General features: G+C 33.2%; 4 protein-coding genes across 13 annotated transcripts in view; 2 read left to right on the top strand and 2 right to left on the bottom strand.

Annotated features, from left to right (window-relative positions):
• Positions 1-135: 135 nt before the first annotated feature.
• On the top strand, positions 136-4,893 carry LOC127068157 (E3 SUMO-protein ligase ZBED1-like). The gene is made up of 4 exons (XM_051003912.1): positions 136-1,844; positions 1,910-2,325; positions 2,423-2,571; positions 2,658-4,893. Exons 1-4 carry the CDS (start codon positions 561-563, stop codon positions 2,978-2,980), a joined length of 2,172 nt encoding a protein of 723 aa, XP_050859869.1. The 5' UTR covers positions 136-560; the 3' UTR covers positions 2,981-4,893.
• A 275-nt stretch (positions 4,894-5,168) lies between these two features.
• LOC127068180 (transmembrane protein 138-like) lies at positions 5,169-6,149 on the bottom strand. The gene is made up of 4 exons (XM_051003994.1): positions 5,797-6,149; positions 5,630-5,702; positions 5,386-5,560; positions 5,169-5,311 (listed from the first exon to the last, which is right to left on the bottom strand). The coding sequence occupies exons 1-4, from the start codon at positions 5,928-5,930 to the stop codon at positions 5,205-5,207; spliced, it is 489 nt and encodes a 162-aa protein (XP_050859951.1). The 5' UTR covers positions 5,931-6,149; the 3' UTR covers positions 5,169-5,204.
• Positions 6,150-6,232: 83 nt separating this feature from the next.
• LOC127068173 (THO complex subunit 6) lies at positions 6,233-7,716 on the top strand. Its single transcript, XM_051003979.1, has 5 exons — positions 6,233-6,404; positions 6,550-6,777; positions 6,851-7,018; positions 7,106-7,268; positions 7,373-7,716. The coding sequence occupies exons 1-5, from the start codon at positions 6,298-6,300 to the stop codon at positions 7,691-7,693; spliced, it is 987 nt and encodes a 328-aa protein (XP_050859936.1). The 5' UTR covers positions 6,233-6,297; the 3' UTR covers positions 7,694-7,716.
• A 312-nt stretch (positions 7,717-8,028) lies between these two features.
• LOC127068163 (heat shock protein DDB_G0288861) overlaps positions 8,029-21,652 on the bottom strand; it is a 41,885-nt gene continuing 28,261 nt past the window's right edge. For 8 of the 10 annotated variants that reach the window (XM_051003938.1, XM_051003937.1, XM_051003931.1 and 5 more), the window contains 5 exons: positions 17,624-17,754; positions 9,724-10,302; positions 9,374-9,649; positions 8,894-9,167; positions 8,029-8,717 (listed from right to left, as the gene is read on the bottom strand). In XM_051003938.1, the coding sequence (XP_050859895.1) occupies positions 8,365-8,717; positions 8,894-9,167; positions 9,374-9,649; positions 9,724-10,302; positions 17,624-17,754 (1,613 nt within the window). In that variant the 3' untranslated portion in view covers positions 8,029-8,364. Of the gene's footprint in view, positions 8,718-8,893; positions 9,168-9,373; positions 9,650-9,723; positions 10,303-17,623; positions 17,755-20,492; positions 21,267-21,652 lie in introns of those variants that run through there. The other 2 variants (XM_051003940.1, XM_051003941.1) reach the window with 2 other exon arrangements.

Genomic DNA, 21,652 nt, shown 5'->3' on the forward strand with positions numbered 1-21,652 from the left:
GAAAGTTGGATGATTCATCCGAATGACGTATTTGTTAGATTTTAATCGTTACCGTTTTTATGGACAAATATATTATCCAATCGTATTGAAGATATATGCGCGTCATAGATGGAGCTGCGATTAGTCGATTAAATTTCTGCGGTGATCGATTTGCCGAGATTCGTATGTAACGATATTCTACGGAACAACGGATGCAAAGTCGATAGCATCGTTACACGCTGTGGTCGATAACCGATTGTGCATCGTTCTTTTCGAAGCGAGAAATTGAACTTCGATATCTATAAAATAATTCACCGAACCTCGCGTTCCGTGATATCGGGAGTATCCGCGGCAAATTTGTTATCGCGCGGATATCGTTGTAACGTACAAATAAATTTTCTTAACGGGAAATTGTATCGTTTAATCGTAACATTTTAAATTATGCAACTAAAGTCCACCATTTTGATACGGATATGAGAATTCGTGGATAATAGATAATATATATCGAGAATATATCAAATGCATTCTATGGTGTATCAAAGACGATACATGCCGGTAGTTATGCATTTCAGGATATAATCATGGAAAGTAAATCGTTAACGGTCTCTAACAGTAGCAAATCTACTGCAACGGACGAAACCAAGAGTGAAATGCATATGGTTCTCGCCAAAATGATGGAAGAGAAACATACGTATACTTATAAAAAGTTAGTTGTACCAATGTCAATGAGAAGTATATATTGGAAATTTTTTGGATTTCCTGCCACTGACGACGGTGATATTCTTACTAAGGTGAAAATTGTTTGTATATTATGTAAGACACAAATTGCATATAATCGTAACACCAGTAATTTACGAATGCATCTGCAAAATAAACATGCCCAAGAGCTGTTGGAATTGGAAGCGAATACACCACCCCGTAGACAGGTTCTTTCACAAGAGGCAAAGGATCGTAGAGCACAAAAGAGAAAAATAAAAGCCGAATTAACTTCGGCTCAACATATATACACCACTAATGCTGACGGTACAGTCCAAATTGACGGAGACATTCAATTTGTAACAGATCCTAATATCAGTTTGTCTAATATGGAAGATGATATTGCTATTGGTCAACCATTGAGAGTGATGATCAAAGGTGGTACAAATATAGGTAATAACAGTCAAAATGTAGCATTTCTCATGCCAGAAGATAATACAGTGCATCAATCTAGTATAGACGGTAAAACGGTATCAGATGCTATCGCTGAATTCATTATAATGGATCTACAATTACCGGAAGTGGTAGAAGGTCACGGATTTCAAAGGCTTGTGGCTACTTTAAGATCACCTTGTGAAATTCCTAGTAAAAATAAACTAGAGGAAGAAATAATACCAAAAATTTATGATACTTTTCGTGAATCTGTGGCAGCTACGTTAGCGTGCATGAGCAATGATGTTGGTTTGACCATTGAGGAATGGAAATCAAATTCTAATGAAAGTTTCGTGACCGTATCGGTGTATTATCAAAATGCCGGTGAAACTTCGTTAGAATGTAAAGTTTTAAGTAGTATACATGCACCTTTAGACTGGGATAAACATCAGTGGAGTAATACGATCGATACTTTGTTACTTGACTGGTATCTCAAAGTTGAAAGAATAACAGCAGTGGTTGTGGCGACATCCAGATCAGAGTTATTAGCGGCATTGTCGGCTAAGGGTTTGACGTTGATTCCATGTCTCCTTCATACGTTACAAGTCTGTGCACAAGCCTGTTTTGAGAATCCAGAAGTAGCTAGTATATTATCAAAATGTAGAACTGTTATTGGAGCTATCATAAATCATTCGACCGCTTCCGCGGCTTTGGCTATGCAAGAACAAATTATGGAGGTAATGCACGTTTATCTATTATATAATATATATGAATACGTATAATAAATATTTTTTATATCAAGCTGGAGGAAAACACTATGGTGATGGATTATCCTGGCGTTTGGACATCTACTTACAATATGATGGAGCAAATTGCGCTAAGACGCAATATCATTTCATCTATATTGGAAAGTATAGAAGGCAATGAACCGGAAGTTATTGATCTATCCCCTGATCAATGGAAAATAGTCGAAGATCTTGTTAATGTTCTTGAACCATTCAAGGTCACTATTATGACACTCAGCGAAGAAAAAATGCCTTTGATATCGCTTTTAAGGCCATTACTCTGGCAACTTGTGTCGTCTCATCTTAAAGTAAAAGATTCTGACAGTGAAACTGCAAGATCTTTTAAAGAATCTTTGTCAGATATGCTGTGTGAACGGTATGCCGATTACAATGTTACTCTCCTTCTTCAAATTGCAACTACGTTAGATCCAAGGTAAACGAAATTATACGTGTACGTCGATTTTTATATATCGTACAAAATATAGCCATATAATCCAATTATATAATTAAATATCATTATAAATGGACAGGTTCAAGCAGTTGCCATATGCCACAGAAGAAGACAAAAGTTTAGTTGCAACCCCAATAAAAGAAATGTTGACAAAATTAATACAAGCGGAAAGCGGAGATTCGATCAAAGTTGAAGAAGAACCAACAAGTAAGAAGAGCAGATTATCAGGTATAATTTCCTTTCTGAAAGTGTGACTATGGTAAAAAAGAAAAAAAAAAGAAAGAAAAAAAATCATAACACGTATATGCTTACAGGTATGGAACTCTTACTCGGTGGCTTGTGTGCGACAAAAAATGGAATGCCAGCTGAAGAAAAAGCTGATCTCGAATTAGTACAATATCAATCAGAATCAACAGCGCCCCTTGACTATTGCCCTTTGCAGTGGTGGGCTAAAGTATCAGCAAAGTGTCCAAATCTTGCAAAATTAGCATGTAGGTATAATTGTGTCCCCGCTTGTTGTGCTCCGCCAGCTCGTATTCCTGCAGAAGTACAAGTTTTATACGATACAAGACGAGCTGCATTACCACCTCATTTAGTTGATAAATTACTTTTCCTTCATGGCAACCATACAGTGTGATTAGACTTATATATTGCTTATATGATTTTGAGAATATCAATAAATGATGCCATTCGGAGAGATTATCTTGTAAATAGAATCAGATATATTATAACAATTAAACGTATAATATTAAAACTAGATAAATATAGCGATATAAATTGCACTTATGTGATACGTGATAAACGTGTTCTCACTTTAAAAAAAAAAATGCAATACAGTATCAACATCAGATTAATGTTGAAATATACAATTCACAAAAGTAACAAAAACGATTTTTGCGGCTTTTATGAAGATATATAATTATTATTTGACCAAAGTCTGATGTGTATTTTAATATTTCAATATTACACGAGGAGAACCAAAAAGTATTTTGAAGTTAATTGTATTATAGTATTGTAAATTTATTGATATGTATTATATATATATATTGCTATATTACTTATTTCATCAGTCACAGTACATTTTCATCAAAATACGATAATAACATTGTCGTAATATTAAAAAGACTAGATTTTCTGTAATTTAAAAAGTCTCATAAAATATAAGATTTTTCTAACATGTATGAAATACTGTAATTTGTACAAACTGGTCAAAATAGAATTAAAACTCGATTGCATTGAGTCGTTAACGTGTACATATAATGTTAAAAGAAAAAAAGAAAAAAGGAAAAAAAAACTACAATTTTTTTATACATTATCTATACTTTGTGATATAAGATATAAACTCAATGCCACAATTTATTATACAAGATATTCAATAAATAGTTTATATACAGAATGTTATGATTTGCTTGCCAAAGCATATAACATTTAAAAAATTACCATTTTCTGCATTATGGTTATGCATTTTTCTTATTAACTTTTTGCTTCAATTTCTCATATATTGTTCAACTTTTATTTACAACAATCTCAGATTCTGTTTTGAATAGGTAGGAATTTAATGTAATAATATTTTAATATAGCTACTTGTAGCAACGAATAATCACATATGAAAGAATATAAAATCTTAATATTATTACACAAAAAGCTCTCATACACAATTTTATTATGAATTAGCGTTATACCATTATGGTCCATAATACGTTTTAATAATTTATTTTTTATAAGTAAGCGTTTATATCACAGCACATTTAAATAGCAATAGGTTAGAATATATTAATACTTCAAATCAATTAAGTCAATAATTTTGTTCGAAAATTGTATTGATTAAAAAAGTTATATGGTGATTTAAAAAAAGGCAATATTTGATAATGATTGGTTTTTATGTTGTACATAAATATCAACTAAAATTATAAATTTTATGTTCTACGTGATATCAAGTAACGAATGTAAAGGAAAACAAAAACGTACGTATAGATATAAAAAAATGGATATTTTCTATCGTACGTAATACACGATTATCAATCAAATTACATGCTACTGTACAAAGTGGATTCAAAATAGTAACAAGTAAATAATCTTGTTTTATCATATAATTAATTATGTTATTTATGTTAATAATTGTGTTAATAGTATAGTTTATGTTAATAGTATAAGTATGTTATATAATTATGTTATTATCATAATTAAATCATGTGCTAATATTTAATTAGAAAATTAGTCAGCTTAGAATTATGAATAAATTTTAAGAAACTACCAAAATGATTTTGGTCTATAAGAAGAATAGTACATGTGAATAGTTTTTACTTTTGTTATTATTGATTGAAAATGCACAATATCTCTTTCTCTTTCTCATAGTAATTTTAGATTATGATTGACAAACGCATATTCGATGCATTCATAAAAAAATATTTGAGCCTTAGTACCTCATGATTATTAACATTAAAAGCATGATCAACTACCTGTTACTAAAAGACTACCTCACCAAAATTGTAAAATATTTTAGTACAACTTAGAGCTTTGTTTTAAGTAATAAAACAAAAGTAAATTATAGTCAGAATCATTATCTATTATAAATATTATAAATCATTTTTTCATTGTTTTAAACGACGAAAAACAAAATGGAAGATCATATTTCATCATCATTGTTTATCTAATACATGTATTTATGCAATAAAAGCAATAATACATTCTTTAGATATTTATATCATTCGATATCGATAATATTGTATTAATATAAAACACATTTAATACTGAATATTTATTAATTACATATTTATGTTGATTTAGCTATGTATATGTATTTTATACAAATAGAAAGTTCCTTCAAATGAAAAAATTTTCCCTTAAGAGAAAATAAATATTCATATAAGAGTTAAATGTTTTTCTGCCCAATCGGCTTCTTCATACAATTTTTGGTCTGCAACTTTTATAACTGCTTTCTTATAGAAGTAATAATAAAAAACTGCAACTTTATTACAACGATAAAGAGAAACATAAACGTATATATATTAACTAATCTTAAAACTATTTAGAAGTACAAACCTATTCTATGTATAACAAATGTGGCATGGAATCCTTTTGTCCAATCATTCCTTAATGGATTGGACCAATATAGCATAATATGCCATGTATGCAAAGTAAAACTTAACAACAAGTATAAAGTACTGACAATTAATGTCATACCAAATCGAATATACAACAAATGAAATAACCCTGCCTATAACAGAATCATTTATTAGATCATACAAATTTCAGTAAATGATTGTAATCAAAAATTTCTGATTACCTGAAAAATGTATGTAGAAAGAATGTTAATGAGAAGTACAGTAATTGCAATAACAAGACAAAAATCTTGGATGCTATGAAGTTAAAAAAAAAGAAAAAATATTTTTTTAAAGATATCCTGTTAATTTCTAAATTATTTTTATAATAAAAATTCTAATATTCACATACGTATAAAGAAATAGTAAATTGATTACATATTTCCTGGTGAAATTTCCAAAAGAATTAACGGAAATATCGAAAAAGAAAATGAAATATTGCGCCATTATTAACGCCATATATTTCTTTGTTTTTACGATATTCATTTTTTCTTATTAGCGATTAAATATTAAAATTTAATGAATCTATAGATTAATATAATCTAATACTTAGACGAAATATTAGCGAATACTTAGACGAATTATTAGATCTAAACAACGATACATTTAACAACACTAACTAATGTTGACTAACACCGAATCTATTAATCAAATACGGCATATTTATTGATGGAACTCGGTTGTTACTATGGTAACGTACATGTGGAAGGGATGTGGAAACATTATCGATATGTATCGAACCGGTATCGTTAATATCGAATTGTCGATACACCTTTGTAGTGATAATCTATAATGACGTCACATTTACAAATGGCGGATAGTCAGTGCGTGTGTGAACGACGTGTTCGTAAAAATGTTCGATCACAAGTTATTTTATAATACTGTTTTATCGCAAACTTTTTCCACCGATGGGAATTACCTCGCCGCAGGGAATATTTATGGTGATATTTCTATATTCGAGTGAGTTTAGTTGTAATAAGAAAAGTATTGTAGCATAGGTTAAGTACGAGTAAACCAGATTCGATGATCGTATGTTATTTTTAAGTAAGCTGCGATATAAAAGGTAAGGATGTAAGATTTTCATTATAAAATTATATTTATACAGTTTAACGAAAGTCTTGACACCTCACAAAGTCGAAGAAAATGAGTTGCAAGGACCGAACTATCGTTTGACCGTGTATCCCGACCAGCATATTGAAAGTATGATTGCAACGGATAATTTTTTAATTATCGGTACAGTTGGTGAAATATCAGGATGGGATTGGAAAGTAGTTGCTTCTAGTAAAGCTACAAAGAATAAACCTTCGTGGGTTATTCAAATTCCAGCTAATAAGTACATATATAAATGTTGCACGATATCAATTTGTGAAAATTAAAAAGATTTTTAACCTGTGTAATATTTCTAGAGATAGTTACGAAAAGCCTGATGTAAATTTTATGGTGTATTCTAAATTAAATAATATTTTATATGCCGGTTGCGGGGACAATAATATTTATGTTATAAATTTGGAAGAAGGAAAAATCCTTAGAAGTTTACAAAGTCACACCGACTTTATACATTGTTTATCTTTAGCGTAAGTCTAAATCTAAGTATATAGATTAGTGAATGTAAATATTTGTGATAATTTGTGAATATTCGTGATAAACTCGTGTTATTGTAGAGGTAATCAACTTGCGTCGAGCAGCGAAGATGGATCAGTTAGGTTATGGGACTTGCGTAAAAAAGAAAATACAAATATCTTGAATCCACATATGGTAGATAAAGTAGCACGTCCAAAGTTTGGTAAATGGATAGGTGCTGTTGATTTCACAGAAGATTGGTTGGTACGTGATCAGTCTTTATTTTATATACATGCCTTCATGAAGCATTTCACATAAGCGAATAAATAGTTATTAATGGGAAAAAAAATATATATATATATTTTTAGCTGTGTGGTGGCGGGCCTAGTTTATCTTTGTGGCATATGCGTACGATGGAACCTGCCACAGTATTTGATCTCACTGATCAAGGAATTCATGTTGCACATATATACGAAGAACGTATCATAGCAGCTGGTGCTGCACCTCATGTATATCATTTAACTTATCAAGGAGAAACATTAGCTAAAGTGCCAACGTCGAGTAATACAGTTTATTCTACTATTTATCAAGAATTACCACAGAAGGTGCTTAGCATAGCAGGGTCATCCAACAATCTTGATTTATGTACAAACTTTAATTATAGGGAAATGACTTTAAAATTTGCTTAATATACGATTTTATACTTACAGAACGATTTCTTTAACTCTACCACAAAGAATAATCCGTGAATTTTGTAACAAAATAAAAAAAAAAAATTTTTTTTTTTTTTAAATTTTAATTATTATAAACAATTCATAGAGATACGATTTTAAGTAGGTGTCATTTTGTACGGAGAAACTTGAATGTTATCAAATATCACGTTCCTGCGCTTTTTTCAACTACGTTAAAAAATATTTATTCAAACTATAAAGCTTGTCAGGTGGAAAAATAAAATTGGCGGATCGTGATGTATCGAACCGAGATCTTGAGATTTCGATGTCAATGATCGATTAGCGAAGTTTCAATTACGCCAGCTTAAGGACCACCATTGGAACTAACTTTGGAGTATGCCCCTGATGTAAGTTAATATCCTTATTTACACGTACGAATGTGATATCATTAATAATTTTGTAAAGAATTCTTTATGACGGAGTTAACGTATCACCTCGTATCATATCTCATAAGAAATTTCTTTAGCAAAGATACAATCTTTTTCGTTTAAGTAATAAATATATTATTACAATAACATTTTGCACACCATATAAAATTTTATACAACAAATGTACAATCGTACCATTGTTTTTTCATCAAATCAATGGATACTACGTATGACTGTATCTTCTTCTTTTTTTTTTTTTTTTTATAAGAAACCATGACCAGCAACCACAGCCGGTATAAAACCTTCCCTACCATCTCTGGATCGAACCCAAAACCAATCATTGACGTGGTCGCTTAGAAGAGCAACGACATCACCTTTAGAAACACTCAGAGAGTTTGCACCACGACCTTCGTAATCGTTACGTATGACGAGTAATGTATGCCTAGCACCTTTCGTTTTAGCGTTTGCAGCTGCTCTCAGATACAATCTGTCGACACTGCGTTCTCCGCAAGCGGAAACCGCATCTCGGGAGCCTCTCCTTACTCTTGCGTTTCTACTTCGTGCACCGCATTCCGATCTGGTGTCTCTTAATTTTTCTGTATCAGTCATGTTACCTGAAAGACCATGGAAACGGACACGCATAGAATATAAGAATATATATAAATATATACATGTTTACATACGCGATATACATATTTATATATAGTTGAGTCGATAAGTCGAGCTATAAAAAAAATTCTCATTGAAAATACTCTGTCCTATATTACAGATGATTTTCTTTTTGACGTACCCAATGGACGTGGAAAAACATCGGTTGAGTCTTCCCAACATGGACCACGCGTAGGTTGCGGTAATATACCTAGCGGTAAACAGGCTGCATATCCGACATATCCTTCTTGGCCATGTGGCGTTTGCACGTAGAGCCAAGTCTGATTTTTAAAGACCGCATTTACTACTGTTCCGAGCGGTAAAGCCATTTCGTCCTGTGTACCACCTTGCGTTTGATATAAGACCGATGGGAATGATAAAACAACTGGGATGTTAGCTGGTCTCTCGATGGATGCCTAAAAAAATTTATTCAGAAATGTAACATTATGATCGTATAAAATTTTTTTACACTTTACAATTATTTCGATTTGTAAGGGGAAAAAAAAAAAGGAAAAAAAAACGATTTCTGAATTAATTTTTTGATTTGTTTATTTATTTATTTTTTGTTATAAATCGAAATAATTCTAAAGTGTGAAAAAATTGTATACGATCATTATATTACCTTTGTTAAAAATGCATCAAGGTCGGCAATCTCATAACCAAATCTACTGGGTGGTCTCGTTTTATGTGGACGTTTCGTACGTCTGTGTCTGTGTTTGTCACGACTGTTTGGGGTCGACGTTGATTCACGAGATACGAGAGAGGGTTCGGAAACTGCTTTCTTTACTTTTTCCTTTTCCCTCGTGTCTTTCGCACTTGCGAACAATTCTTTTTCTGGATACTTCTCCAACAGACTCTCGATCGTTTTGTCGTTAATTATCGTCTCTTTGCTGATGGACTAGGATAGTAAAGGAATATATTTTTTAGCAACAAAAATATTACTATTAAAAAAAGAATGAATCACATCGTTACCTTCTCCATTTTGTCGATCTTTTCGATTCGATGAAGGATCTTTTTTTCACGTTTCTCTTGTCCCACGACGTTCTCCTTGGCAGCATCCTTTTCTTTATCGCTTTTGATGCTTCTTCTCGAGGATACCTCTCTGCTGTCATGGGAAAGTGTATCACGATGAACGTTTGTTCCTGTAGAAATTGCAAATTGTTGTAAAAAAATAAATCGATGGAAAAGAATGATCAAAAGTATCAAATACGAACCCGTCGTGTTGGAAACTGAATGATTTCCGTTACCAGTAGCAGCAGATTGTTGTTGCTGTTGCTGTTGCTGTTGCTGTTGCTGTGGTTGCTGTTGTTGTTGCGGTTGTTGCGATTGTTGTTGTTGTTGTTGCTGACCACGGAGGACCCAAGTCAAAGAGATCTTCGGACGCAAAAGTGTACTTGGCCGTTGCCCCATGCTCCTCGTCGATGCAACGGGTGTCAAGGGCGTCGTGGGAGTCGACGACCTTGATGGCGATGGCGACCTTGAGGATCCTGTCACCACCGGAAGTGGACAATTCGCCACCAAGTCCACCGTCTGCATCGAACAGCCATTTTCCTGGGGACAAATGTAGCACTAATGAAAAAACAGGAAATTTATACTTGTTTTTTTTTTCCTTTTTTTTTTGTAAATCGATAGCCAAGAAAATTACATTAAAATTACATTTATTGTTATCTGACGACAAGATCGTTTCATTTTATGGACGTTCAATCATATTTTTTTGTAAATTGCATATATACGATGATTTTATTGCGATTGTGAATAAGGAACTCGTTGCAATTTCGAAAAAATGAGATTATTTTTCTTCTTCCCACGAGGACGAAGATCGTTTCCACGAAGGAGAAATACACGAGAATGTTTTTCCAAGAATTATTAAATTCAAGAGATCCGTGCAAGAAATATAGGAAATGTCTTCGCTCACGAGAGAAAGAGAGAGGGAGAGAGGGAAAGAGAGAATGGCAATCATCTCGGATTTTTTCGTGGTACACGAAATCGTAAGATTATACTTGAGTCTTCCAGGCACGGTTGGACTCATTATGTCATGTATGAAATACTCTCACCGAAGTTGGGCACGTTTCTTTCTCGAAAAAAAATATATATACATATACATACATATATATATTTCTTTTCTTCTTACTTAATGATTGGTTATACTGATTTATATATATATATATATATATATATATATATTTGTTTTTCTATTTTTATCCTCTTGAAATTTGACGATATCCACCTTAACGACTTGCTTTCCTTTGTCGTTGAAAAGTCATCAAGTAAGTACCGCGACAATCACGGATATTTCAAGCTTTTCTTTATTTCGTTCGACATAATGAGACTTTCGAGAATCATTTGTTGGAGACGATATCTTCATTTGACGTTAATTGAATTATCAAAGGAACATATGCCATGACGAAACTATGCTTTTATGTTACTTCAATCAGTATAAATCAAAATAATTCGTATGCATACCACACGTAACTATATGCATTCGTACACGTCTACGGTGAAACGATAAAAAGTGCAATTAAATGACTCATCTATTAAACAAAAAAAAAACATTTCCTTTACGTGAATATCAAATATTTCTTAATATATTTTCAAATTTTATATATATATATATATGTGTGTAAATGTTATCGGTAATTTTAGTTTAAAAACTATTAGAAACGATTTTCTTCTTGTCCACGAGTGCGTGTTAAACTCCAATGGGGAATTCTTGAATATGTTCGTTCTCGTGAACGTTCTATGGCATACTATCCGATAGAAATCGTTCGCGTAAAGTAAGTAAATTGCACTTCCGTGATCATGGGATTACATTCGGTGACCAATAGAATATATTTTAAGCGATAAATCGTTTTAAAATATCGGAAATTTCATTGATCATTTAATATCTACTCTTCCTGAGAATATTTAATGCATGTTAAAGATTACAATTAGTTACGGACGATAAACAAGAAATCGGATTATTTCTATTTCTGTTATGTTAGGATGTTCTAATGTTAGGAAAATTCCATGAAAATTTATTATCGTCGTTGTCGCGCTGTCGTGTAATTTGCTTAAATAAATATACACGAATACAAACATACACACACATACACAGATATATTTAAAATAATGTGACGAGAGAAGAGCTACTTCTCGAACAATTTTCTTATCTTTTGAATATTTTTTCAAGTGTCCTCGAAAATGTCACGTTCTTAAGAGATAACTTTCTACAAAATTCACGTTCTTTAAGAGATAACTTTCTATAGAATTGAATTCAATGAGCACACGACATATTTCCATTAATTTTAATATTAAAAATCTCTAACATAAAGTAATACGTACACATATATTTATATATAAAATAATTCTTCAACGACTTTGAACAATGAAATCATTCTATAAATGCTTTCTCAAGTATCCTTGAAAATGTCCGATCGCGAGGACGATCGAAATATATGATAAATATTTATGTTCTCAAGGTGACTTTTTATAAAATTCAATTTATTGAACACGATGTTGGTCCATTAATTTTCGCTAAATAAAAAATCGTTTCAAGAAAAAAAAAAATATATATATATATATATATATATATATATATATATATAAATATACGTACACGCATATATCTATATAAGATAATCTTAAAGATTTCAACGAAATCAATCGATATGATATTCATATAATAAATAATTTGAATTTAAATTCAGCGTAGATTTGATAACCGATGATCACATTTTATGAAGTGTCGAATGTACGATAAATCAGAAATTGATAGGAGTCAAGTTGCAATTATGGAATATCGATATATTTTGAATGACGTAGGAGGAAGAACGTTTTAATTCGGATTCAAGATTTTTCCTCGTCGGCTTTTATATATTTATAGCTTCGAAATACTTCACGTTTCTATCACCTTCAGGCGTTTTCCCTTTACGTTGGCCTGTGAGAAAAAGAGAGAGAGAGAGAGAGAGAGAGAGATGGAAAAAAAGCGAAGATGAAGAAGAAGAAGGAGAAAATTCCTCGACAGATTCGATCAACCTGAGACAAATTGCTGTATAATTTTCCTCGGGATACGATTACATACGCTAATGGCGTAATAATTCATAGGATCTCGCTTTAAGCTCCCCTACACGTGAAATAGTTTATGATATTACCCTTACGTAATAAGGTTGGAATCGCCATCGAAAGTTTTTCCCATGGTAATTCGTAAAGACTTCGTTTTTATAAAATTCGCGATATGCGATGGAAAAAAATACGCGTTTAACAATCTTCTTTTTTTTTTGTTATTATTATCTTTTTTTAACGACTATTAAATTAAACATAATTATATATATATATATATTTCATACACATATGCGTGTGTGTGTAAATTCAATAGATCATCGGAAAATATCGATCGAAACGATCGAATTGTATTATTTCTTGGAATAAATCACGTGTATAAAGACTTATCATTTAAATAACCTATTCGATTGCTTAGTGAGAAAGGAAAAGAAAAGGAGAAAAAAATAGAAGAGGAAAAAGAAAAAAAGAAAAAAAGAAAGAAAGAAAATAAATACGAAGACGTATAATACGCCGAGGGAGAGCCTTGGGTGACAAGTTAAAAAGACAGAGAAAGAGATAGGTGCAAGAAAAAGAGGAAACAAAATATTCATACACACATATACCTAAACCTACACGTACATACACACCCATAAAGACTTATATATTGAAAAGGTTCACGAGAAGAAGAGGAGCCTGGCAAACTCGGATCATGCTAATGAAATTCTCAAGATATCTATCTCGTGCGCCACTGTGCACGAGGCATTAGTTTAGCTTCTCGCTTCAAGGCCTGACCGATCTTATCTGAACGCGCGTTCGTACGCGCGTATCAATTTCCGTGGAACGTGAAACTCGAAAGAGCAAGGGTTGGAGGAAGAGAAGAATGGTGAGAGAAGAGGGAGAGAGGTCCTCCATTCGCTTTTTCTCACTTAAACGATCTTGGAACGTGTACTAACAGTTCCATAACAGAACTGTTATCCGGAAAAACTCATCTTTGTTATAACACTTTTTTATTATATTTGTCGATTTAATTATCGACAAAATACAGATTTCATCGTAACGTTTTATATACAAGTGACTTTAAAGTAATCCATCTCTCTTTGAGAAATTTGTTTTCCAACTAATTCTTCTACTTTTTCTTTTCATTCTTTTTTTTCATTCGAATCGTAAAATTATGATTTTGTATGCTTATTTGCTTAAGCGTTCTTCGGTCGTATTTTGGGAATGTAATTTTGCGACGAATGCTTTTTTTGTGAACGATATTTACGTATCACACGTGTTCTCGTATTTGGAAATAATTGTTTTTCTTCGTTAAAAATATTAAAAGAAATATCGTACGCACGCGAAGTATTTTTTTTTTTTCTATTTTAGTTCAATTTGTAATTTTCTATTGAATTTTTATCTGTCGATAGTTTTGTTTTTCTTTTCATGTATTTATTTTTTTTGATTAAATAAGATAAGATCGGGAGGTACGACGATAAGATATATTGTGACATTTGAATGAGTCAAAATATTGAAAGAAATGTTTCGTACGAACATTCCCGTCAACTGCAATTTCCTGCTATTTCACGAATGATATTCGTATCGATCAGTATTATTTTCTCTTTCTCTTTCTTTCTCTCTCTCTCTCTCTTTTTCTTAAGGCTACCAAATCGTTATCGTCACTGATATACTTTTTAAAAGCGTTCTGACAAATTGCAGTTGTAATGACCGTGAAGAACTTTCGCCATCTTGCAGACACGAATTCGCTGATGAGTTGAACGTTCTCAGTTCTCTTTTATATTTGGTCCTACCGGTCCCGTCAAGGGCCATCAATGACTGTCACGAGCATTCGTAATAACTCTGTGCTAATGCATCATAATGGAGCATAGTATGAATCATGCGAAAAAGGATCTCGTTCGGTCCGTTATTGAAATATGCTCGAGAAAGTGCTCGAGGCTCTTCGATCCAAACGATATCGATTTTAATGTCCTCGTTATTCTTCGTCCCTCATCATCTCTCAACCATATTCTTTTCTCTCTCTCTCTCTCTCTCTTTCTCTTTTTTATTTATTTATTTATTTATTTATTTCCATCTTTCTTTCTTTTATTTTTCTTCAAACGAATTCGAATAATTCCAAGGGAAACGAAAAGTACACGATTTGTAAAAAAAATATTTTTTTTTTTTTTTTTTTTTTTTTTTCTAAAGCAATCACACATTTTTTTCAATCGAATTTTTTCATCGAATTTTTCTACAAATTGCTAACTCAGTGCTCGTTTTCTTTTTTTTTCTACTTTTCTTTCTTCTTCTTCTTCTTCTAAAAATCGAAAAAGGGAGACAGAGAGAGAAAAAGTGTTACAATTTTTGTCGTCGTTACGATCGAAAGAGATCTCAAATTGCAACGTCAATCGAGTTAAAGGAAAGATCGGATTAAAGCTTGAAATTCACTGTAATTTCATTCCTCCCCCTCATTCCTCTCTCTTTCTCTCACTCTCTCACATTCTCATTCTCTCTCTTTCTCTCTCTCTCTCTCTCTCCCTTCATCTCTCTCTGTTCGTCTGCCTTTCTCCATGTGTTCGTGATCCGTAAATCTTTTTCCCAGAGCGTTTAACTTCTCTGACCCTTTCAAGAGATTTCCAAGCTGAAGAATTACACCCTTTCCCTTTCTCTCTTTATTTCTCTCTCTCTCTTTCTCTCTCTCTCACTCCTCCGTCGAAGAAGATTTTATACTCGACTCTTATTTTTTTTCTTAACCATGAAAAGAAAAAAGACATTTTTCGATTTGAACTAAAAAAAGAAAAAAGGAAATTGTAATTTTTCTAAGGAACGAAATGATGAACGTTTTGCGAGCTCGTAAAAAAAATGATACAAGCTGGTCCAAGGGAAAGAAAAAAAAAGAGAAACAGAGAGAGAAAGGAAGATCTTTAAAACGAGTCAGTTTACGCGTTTATGCTCTTTCACGTATGCGTTCTTATAGGCGAGTCGCATAAACTTAACGGTAAAACCAAGACTGATTTTCCGGTGCCATAAAATGTGCGCGCGGGCGCTGTTACATCCAGCAATTAACGATCGTAAGCCCAGTCGCACGAATTTGATTTAGAGCTCGGGAAAGAGAAGGATAGAAAGGGAGAGAGATAAGATATAAAGAATAACGCAAAGAGAATTAAGAGTATCTACGAATTACCATAGTTCAGACCAATCGAGATATATTATATTTTATTTATTGTTTTACAAATTAGCACATTTATTTCAAGATAAATTAACAGTAGCGTGTATTTCAAACCGTTACAATGTGCTAGTTGCATCTACCTATTCTATTTCGTTGATATTTCCCGTTATACATCCGAACGTCATTATGATTTAGATAGATAATCAAGATTAGATAATTATTTATCGGTTTATAAGTATGTCAGAAGATTGATAAAAAAAATATCGATAAGTTTAATTATAATAGAATGAAATTCTTTTTACTGATATAGATATGTATAATAAGATATAAAAAATTTTTATAACTCAAAATTTCGTCGCAACTCTTTTATAATTCTAATTATTATATTATCTTAGGATGATATAATTAAAAAGTAGATTGGAATGATAAACTGATTCGTTGAATTATTATTATTATTATTATTATTATTATTATTATTATTATTATTATTATTATTATTGTTATTGTTATTATTATTATTATCATTATCATTATTATTTTTATTATTGTACTTTGAAAAAGTTGAAATATTATACTGATTGTAAGATAGGTGCAATTTTCAAATAATTTAAAACTCACTCGACGAATCGTAACCAAGAATAGTCGGCGATTGTTGGGTGAGGAAAGAGAAAGAAGGGAAAAGGATGGATGATGGAGGAAAACGGAGGAAGAAACGAACGAACAGAGCATAAATGGCGTACGTACGCGCTCGTTACGTCGTCTAAAAATATCCCAAAGGAATATTCCTGGTGGTTTCTTTCGACGATTTTCTTTGCCCGTACTTTTACTTCTTCAACATGACTTACGTCCATACGTATCCATGTATGCCCGTTCCGAAGTAGATAAAAATAATGAAACTAAAACCTTGGAAACTAAATCGAATTTCATTTCGCGAGACAAAGAATCTTCAATAATTTGCTATAAGCGTCAAGTTTTTATCTAGAAAAATTTTCCTATACGAATATACACGATGAATGATTTTACGAATCAATTACTTCTTTTCGAATCTTTTTTTTTTCGCAAAAAAAAAGTCTCAAAAGGAGTAATTATCAGTCGACAACCCCTACCTGTACATCAGCCTTTAATGAATATTCGATAAAACGTTCGCGATTTTTTAACTCGATTTAATTTTTTTCTTCTCTCTCTTTCTCTCTTTCTCCCTTTTTTCATGGAATCCGTACGCGTACTCATATGTATATCATGGAAGTGAAAATGTTTCACGATCATTCCCGGTCAACTCTTGGAAGAACGACGAGCATGATTTCTACGGTGGTGGCTGCGGCGGTCATCGTTAAAACGCGGCTGCAGTATTCAGGTTTTACGGTCCACGTTTCTGTCTGGCTGCAGTAGTAAAAGGAAATGCACCGTTGCACGTCGCGGCCGTTATACATCCTTCTTCGTTTCGAAACGATCGACTCATAACATACGTCAAATGTAATTTTTGGTTAGGTTTGGCCCCTTTACCATAACTTCGACTCTTCCCTTCTCCTCTTCCCTTTTCCTCCATCCCAACCCTGTCTAAATACCCTTTCTTTTTCACTACGTCCTTAATCACGTTGTATCGCGTCACAGTACAAACTCTGTTTTGTACGGACACCGATTACGATTTATAACGATTCATCATTTACGTAAACGATATTAATCATTTTTTTGTTTATGAAATAATACCTTGTAGGATATCCTATCGTCGTTTTCAGAAGACGAAATATCACCCTCTTCTCCGGAAACAGTTTCAGCTCCTGTTTCCACCGATTGATAATCCGCTTCGCTATTCCAGGAGTGTCGCCTCTTCAAGTCTCCTGTAAAATGATTTCAAAGTGAAAGTTAGAGCTGTGAGATCGACGTTGACGTTTTCGTTGGTATGTTAAGAAAAGAAAAATAAATAAATAAATAAATAAAAATTAGTAAAGATGACGATAATCAATTGCTTGACACGATCATTTCACGTAACGATAATCGTTCGAATATCGAAGTATCGAGTATCGAAAAGTATATAAACTAATAAAAATTTCTCCGCATATCTGTGCATCGTAGTATCGGTACGAATGTTTTGGTCTAAGTATAAACGTTCGAAACACGTACACGTGGCAAAATGTGATGACGTTAATTAATACGAGCGGACTCAATCGAGTCAAGTTTAATTAGAATCATCAGTATCGTTCATAGATGCTGGCAGCTGTTTAACGTCTACACATTGATCGAAGCGTGGCTAACAAAACTCGTCGCTACTGCTTTTTACCTTCACGTTTCTTGTTTCTTTCACTCTCTCCGTCCCTCTCTCTCTCTCTCTCTCTTTCATATAAGTTTGTCCCTCTTCAACATAAAACCGTATAATCCTACAACGTGCTGATCTTCTCTTACGGGGACAGGATTTCCTGTGCAACACATCACGATCCGGATAGAATCTCATCCCGATCTCATTGGACGGTTATTAATTTTGATCTGGTAGGACGGAGTAACTCGTTTGTGATAGTTAAAAAAAAAAAGGAAAAGAAAAAATAAAAACAACAACGAAAAAGGAAATAATAAGTAAAGAAACGATATCAAAAAGATGATCGATGCATCGTCGGTCAAAGATACACACAAAGAGAGAGAGAGAGATTGTATATGGAAAATCGGTCCTTTGATCTATCGATAGATAGACACATACGGTTAAGATTAATAGGTACATATATAGTTATTGAGTTCATTATTCCAATCTATTAAAGTATCTAAAAGATGTAATATAAAATATTATTCATTTCGATCGCTCGATCGTGTATATATATATTACATTTGTCATCTGATTTTTATGATTTTCAATCTCGATCTTAAATTGCGAAGAGTCATTCGCCCGCCCTCTCCACCCCAACTCTCCTCTCAAAAGAAAAAAAAGAAATAAAAAATAAAAGATGATCATCGAAATCCGATTGGATCGTATATTTGTTGTAATATCATTATATACATAATGTCGATATTAAATGAAGATAACTTAATAAATGTAACAATCTGGCATATAAACGTTAAGATTTATAAATGAGGAAGAAGGAAAGGCTGCTATCATATCCAACAAGCAAATTCGTCAAAGTCGACAAAATAATGGCCAATTACTTTATCCCTCGGCCAAGTACCGATTCGTTCGCATCCCGAGGGATAATATTGGCTCAGTGCACGAGAAAAAGAGAGAGAGGAAGAGAGTGAGGGGTGAGTGGAGAGAGAGTGGGGTGGAGAAGAGAAAGAAAGGGCGTGAGTGTTGGCGAAATATTTAAGATACGCGGTGTTCATCGCAACCAAACGCAAAGGATAATGGACGAAGATGGGCTCGCAGGTTAAACACAGTATTCGAGTTCGTGACTTATGGGATTTGATCGTGTATTGGAGGCAACCATTCTACCTACAAATTTACTCGTTTACTCGCTTCATGGAATGCCCGTAGGGTCTTCTTACGGGAAAGTAAAACGAAAAGGAAGAAAGAAAGAAAAAAAGAAAGTAACGACAGGAGGATTGCAACTGAGAAAATTTATCAATTTTTGATGACTTCTTTAAAAAAAAAAAAAAAAGAAAACAGATCGTCAACGAGATATATCCTTTTGTTGTTGTATATATTTTTGTACAATTTTTTTCAAGTGTTTCAAGCCGAATAATTTAACGAAAAGAAAAGATCGCAGAAAATAAATTTTTTTCCCCTTGTAAACTCGTCTTCAAAGATTCTTTTTTTTTTCTTTTCTTTTCTTTTCTTTCTTTTTCTCTGAAAGATCGAAAATTGCCGTAAACCCGTTGCGTTAAAACTTGCAAGAATTGAAACGTCGAGTTTCATAATAGGATATGATGAATTCCCAAAAACGGGATATTCTTTTAAAGGGAAAAGCAACGATTTCAAGAACTTCCGTGTTAGGGCTAGACATTTCTCTTGTATTTCGCGCTCCCATAAAACATAATGGACGCCAATTTGACACGGGTTCCGTAGAGGAATTACGAGCGTACCGAGTTCGAACTTCCTGTCGTTTGGTAGGGTGCTAAAGGGAGACCATACTAAGAGCAGCGTATGTATGCGAGAGACCACCGGACAGCAGTAGGTATAACGCTTTGCACGCACGTGCAAACCTTCCACGTGCTACTGTAAGATCATCATGATCCTCAACTACTTTCCTTTTATGGTAAATATCAAGAACTATTTGTGGAAGAAGAGTCATTGTAGAAAAACATGAAGGATGATGATAGCTAAAATCTGATTAGATCGTAACTTTTTTTAACTCGCTGTTATTTTTCTTCTTTTGTATTTTTACAAGACGACTATATATATATATTTTTTTTTTGCGGATTAATGCTAGCATTTAATGATTTCTTTCTTTGTTTTTTTTTGTGTTAATTAAAAGAAAAGGAAAATCGAAATCGATTAAATTTTTTAACGATCGAGATATATAATCCATTCTATTCGCGAAACGTGTTTTCTGTGATCGTTCGAACGAGACCTTAGATATCGCGAGAATATCGACGATTTCCTTACGCGTTTCACTGGCAACATCTAAATCAACGTTTCACGTAAAAAGAAGGTTACCTGGGGAATGGCGCTTCTAGTTCTTTCGTCCGATGATCAATGATCTTGTTGAACGTACGAGCATCTCTTGGAAACTCATTAACATTTAACGGATAATCACCGTTACCACTTGATTAATGACTTATGGACATATGACAGTTGGTTGTCCCTTTGGAGTTAACGAGTAGAAAGACACGTTTCTCTTATCTGGTAGCGTTCACGTTGCATCGAATATTTTCATTTGGTTTATACCATTCATTAGAAGCACAATGAAATACACTTTTATAACATACACGCTTGCACATACACATCGACACGTTCGACAAATAAAATCTTCATTATTTATTTATTTATTTATTTATTTATTTACGTAAGTTCATTTTCTCAATCGTTTACACGCAATATCATTACACCCGTATTTACTTCGTCATTATATTGATATATTTCTGTTATTTTTGTTATATATATATATCTTTTTTTAAGAATCATTTAATCAATTAAATGAGATCGCACACGTGTGTACTCGCGCGAAACGATTTCGTTTTGGGGAAAGTATCGACGCGGAATTTGTTGCCTCCTCTTTTATTATTGTTATTTTTCTTTTTCTGATTTTTTTTTTTTTTGTTACTTTATTGCCACCGTTTGCAAAACGAATCGAAGATTAATTCATACGTTTCGTCGAGATGATGTGAGATGATACAGGTGTACCACTACGGCTTATCTCACAGGTGCAGCTCTCTGACTAGACTAAAGGCGGGAGCATGCTCGTTCGCAGCAAGTACTCTAGGAGAGACGAACGAATAAGAGTAAGAAAGATGAGAAGAGAAAGAGAAGAGAGGCTGGATCCTTCGCGTTGCTTCGATTGGTCCATGCTTCCCGCGAAAACGACCCGGCCAATCGTAATAACTGCGCCTCCTAACTCTTGGGTATCGAGAGACGTGTACCTACACGAAGAAGAAGAAGAAGAAGAAGACGAAGAAGAAGAAAAGAAGAAAAGAAGAAGAAGAAGAGGAAAGGAAGAAGGGCTGACCACGAGATCGTACTTTCCAAGACCGATCTTTCTCCCTTTTCCACCATTATCCGTTCGTGTCAAAGGTCGACCCGTAATTTATCTGCCAATCCCTTACGCAATAACTCGGAGATATTTTATATAACAATAATATCCTCTATACGATGCAAAA

This window comes from Vespula vulgaris, chromosome 12 (assembly GCF_905475345.1).
Source record: "Vespula vulgaris chromosome 12, iyVesVulg1.1, whole genome shotgun sequence".
Lineage (NCBI taxonomy): Eukaryota > Metazoa > Arthropoda > Insecta > Hymenoptera > Vespidae > Vespula > Vespula vulgaris.

Bases quoted from the DNA above. Each gene is read 5' to 3' on its own strand.
- LOC127068157 (XM_051003912.1), top strand. From the start codon at position 561: ATGGAAAGTAAATCGTTAACGGTCTCTAACAGTAGCAAATCTACTGCA. The intron at 1,845-1,909 runs GTAATGCACGTT...TTTTATATCAAG, and splicing joins TGCAAGAACAAATTATGGAG to CTGGAGGAAAACACTATGGT. The intron at 2,572-2,657 runs GTATAATTTCCT...ATATGCTTACAG, and splicing joins TAAGAAGAGCAGATTATCAG to GTATGGAACTCTTACTCGGT.
- LOC127068173 (XM_051003979.1), top strand. From the start codon at position 6,298: ATGTTCGATCACAAGTTATTTTATAATACTGTTTTATCGCAAACTTTT. The intron at 6,778-6,850 runs GTACATATATAA...TAATATTTCTAG, and splicing joins ATTCAAATTCCAGCTAATAA to AGATAGTTACGAAAAGCCTG. The intron at 7,019-7,105 runs GTAAGTCTAAAT...GTGTTATTGTAG, and splicing joins ATACATTGTTTATCTTTAGC to AGGTAATCAACTTGCGTCGA.
- LOC127068180 (XM_051003994.1), bottom strand. From the start codon at position 5,930: ATGAATATCGTAAAAACAAAGAAATATATGGCGTTAATAATGGCGCAA. The intron at 5,561-5,629 runs GTAATCAGAAAT...ATTCTGTTATAG, and splicing joins TTTCTACATACATTTTTCAG to GCAGGGTTATTTCATTTGTT. The intron at 5,312-5,385 runs GTTTGTACTTCT...GTTGTAATAAAG, and splicing joins ATTTGTTATACATAGAATAG to TTGCAGTTTTTTATTATTAC.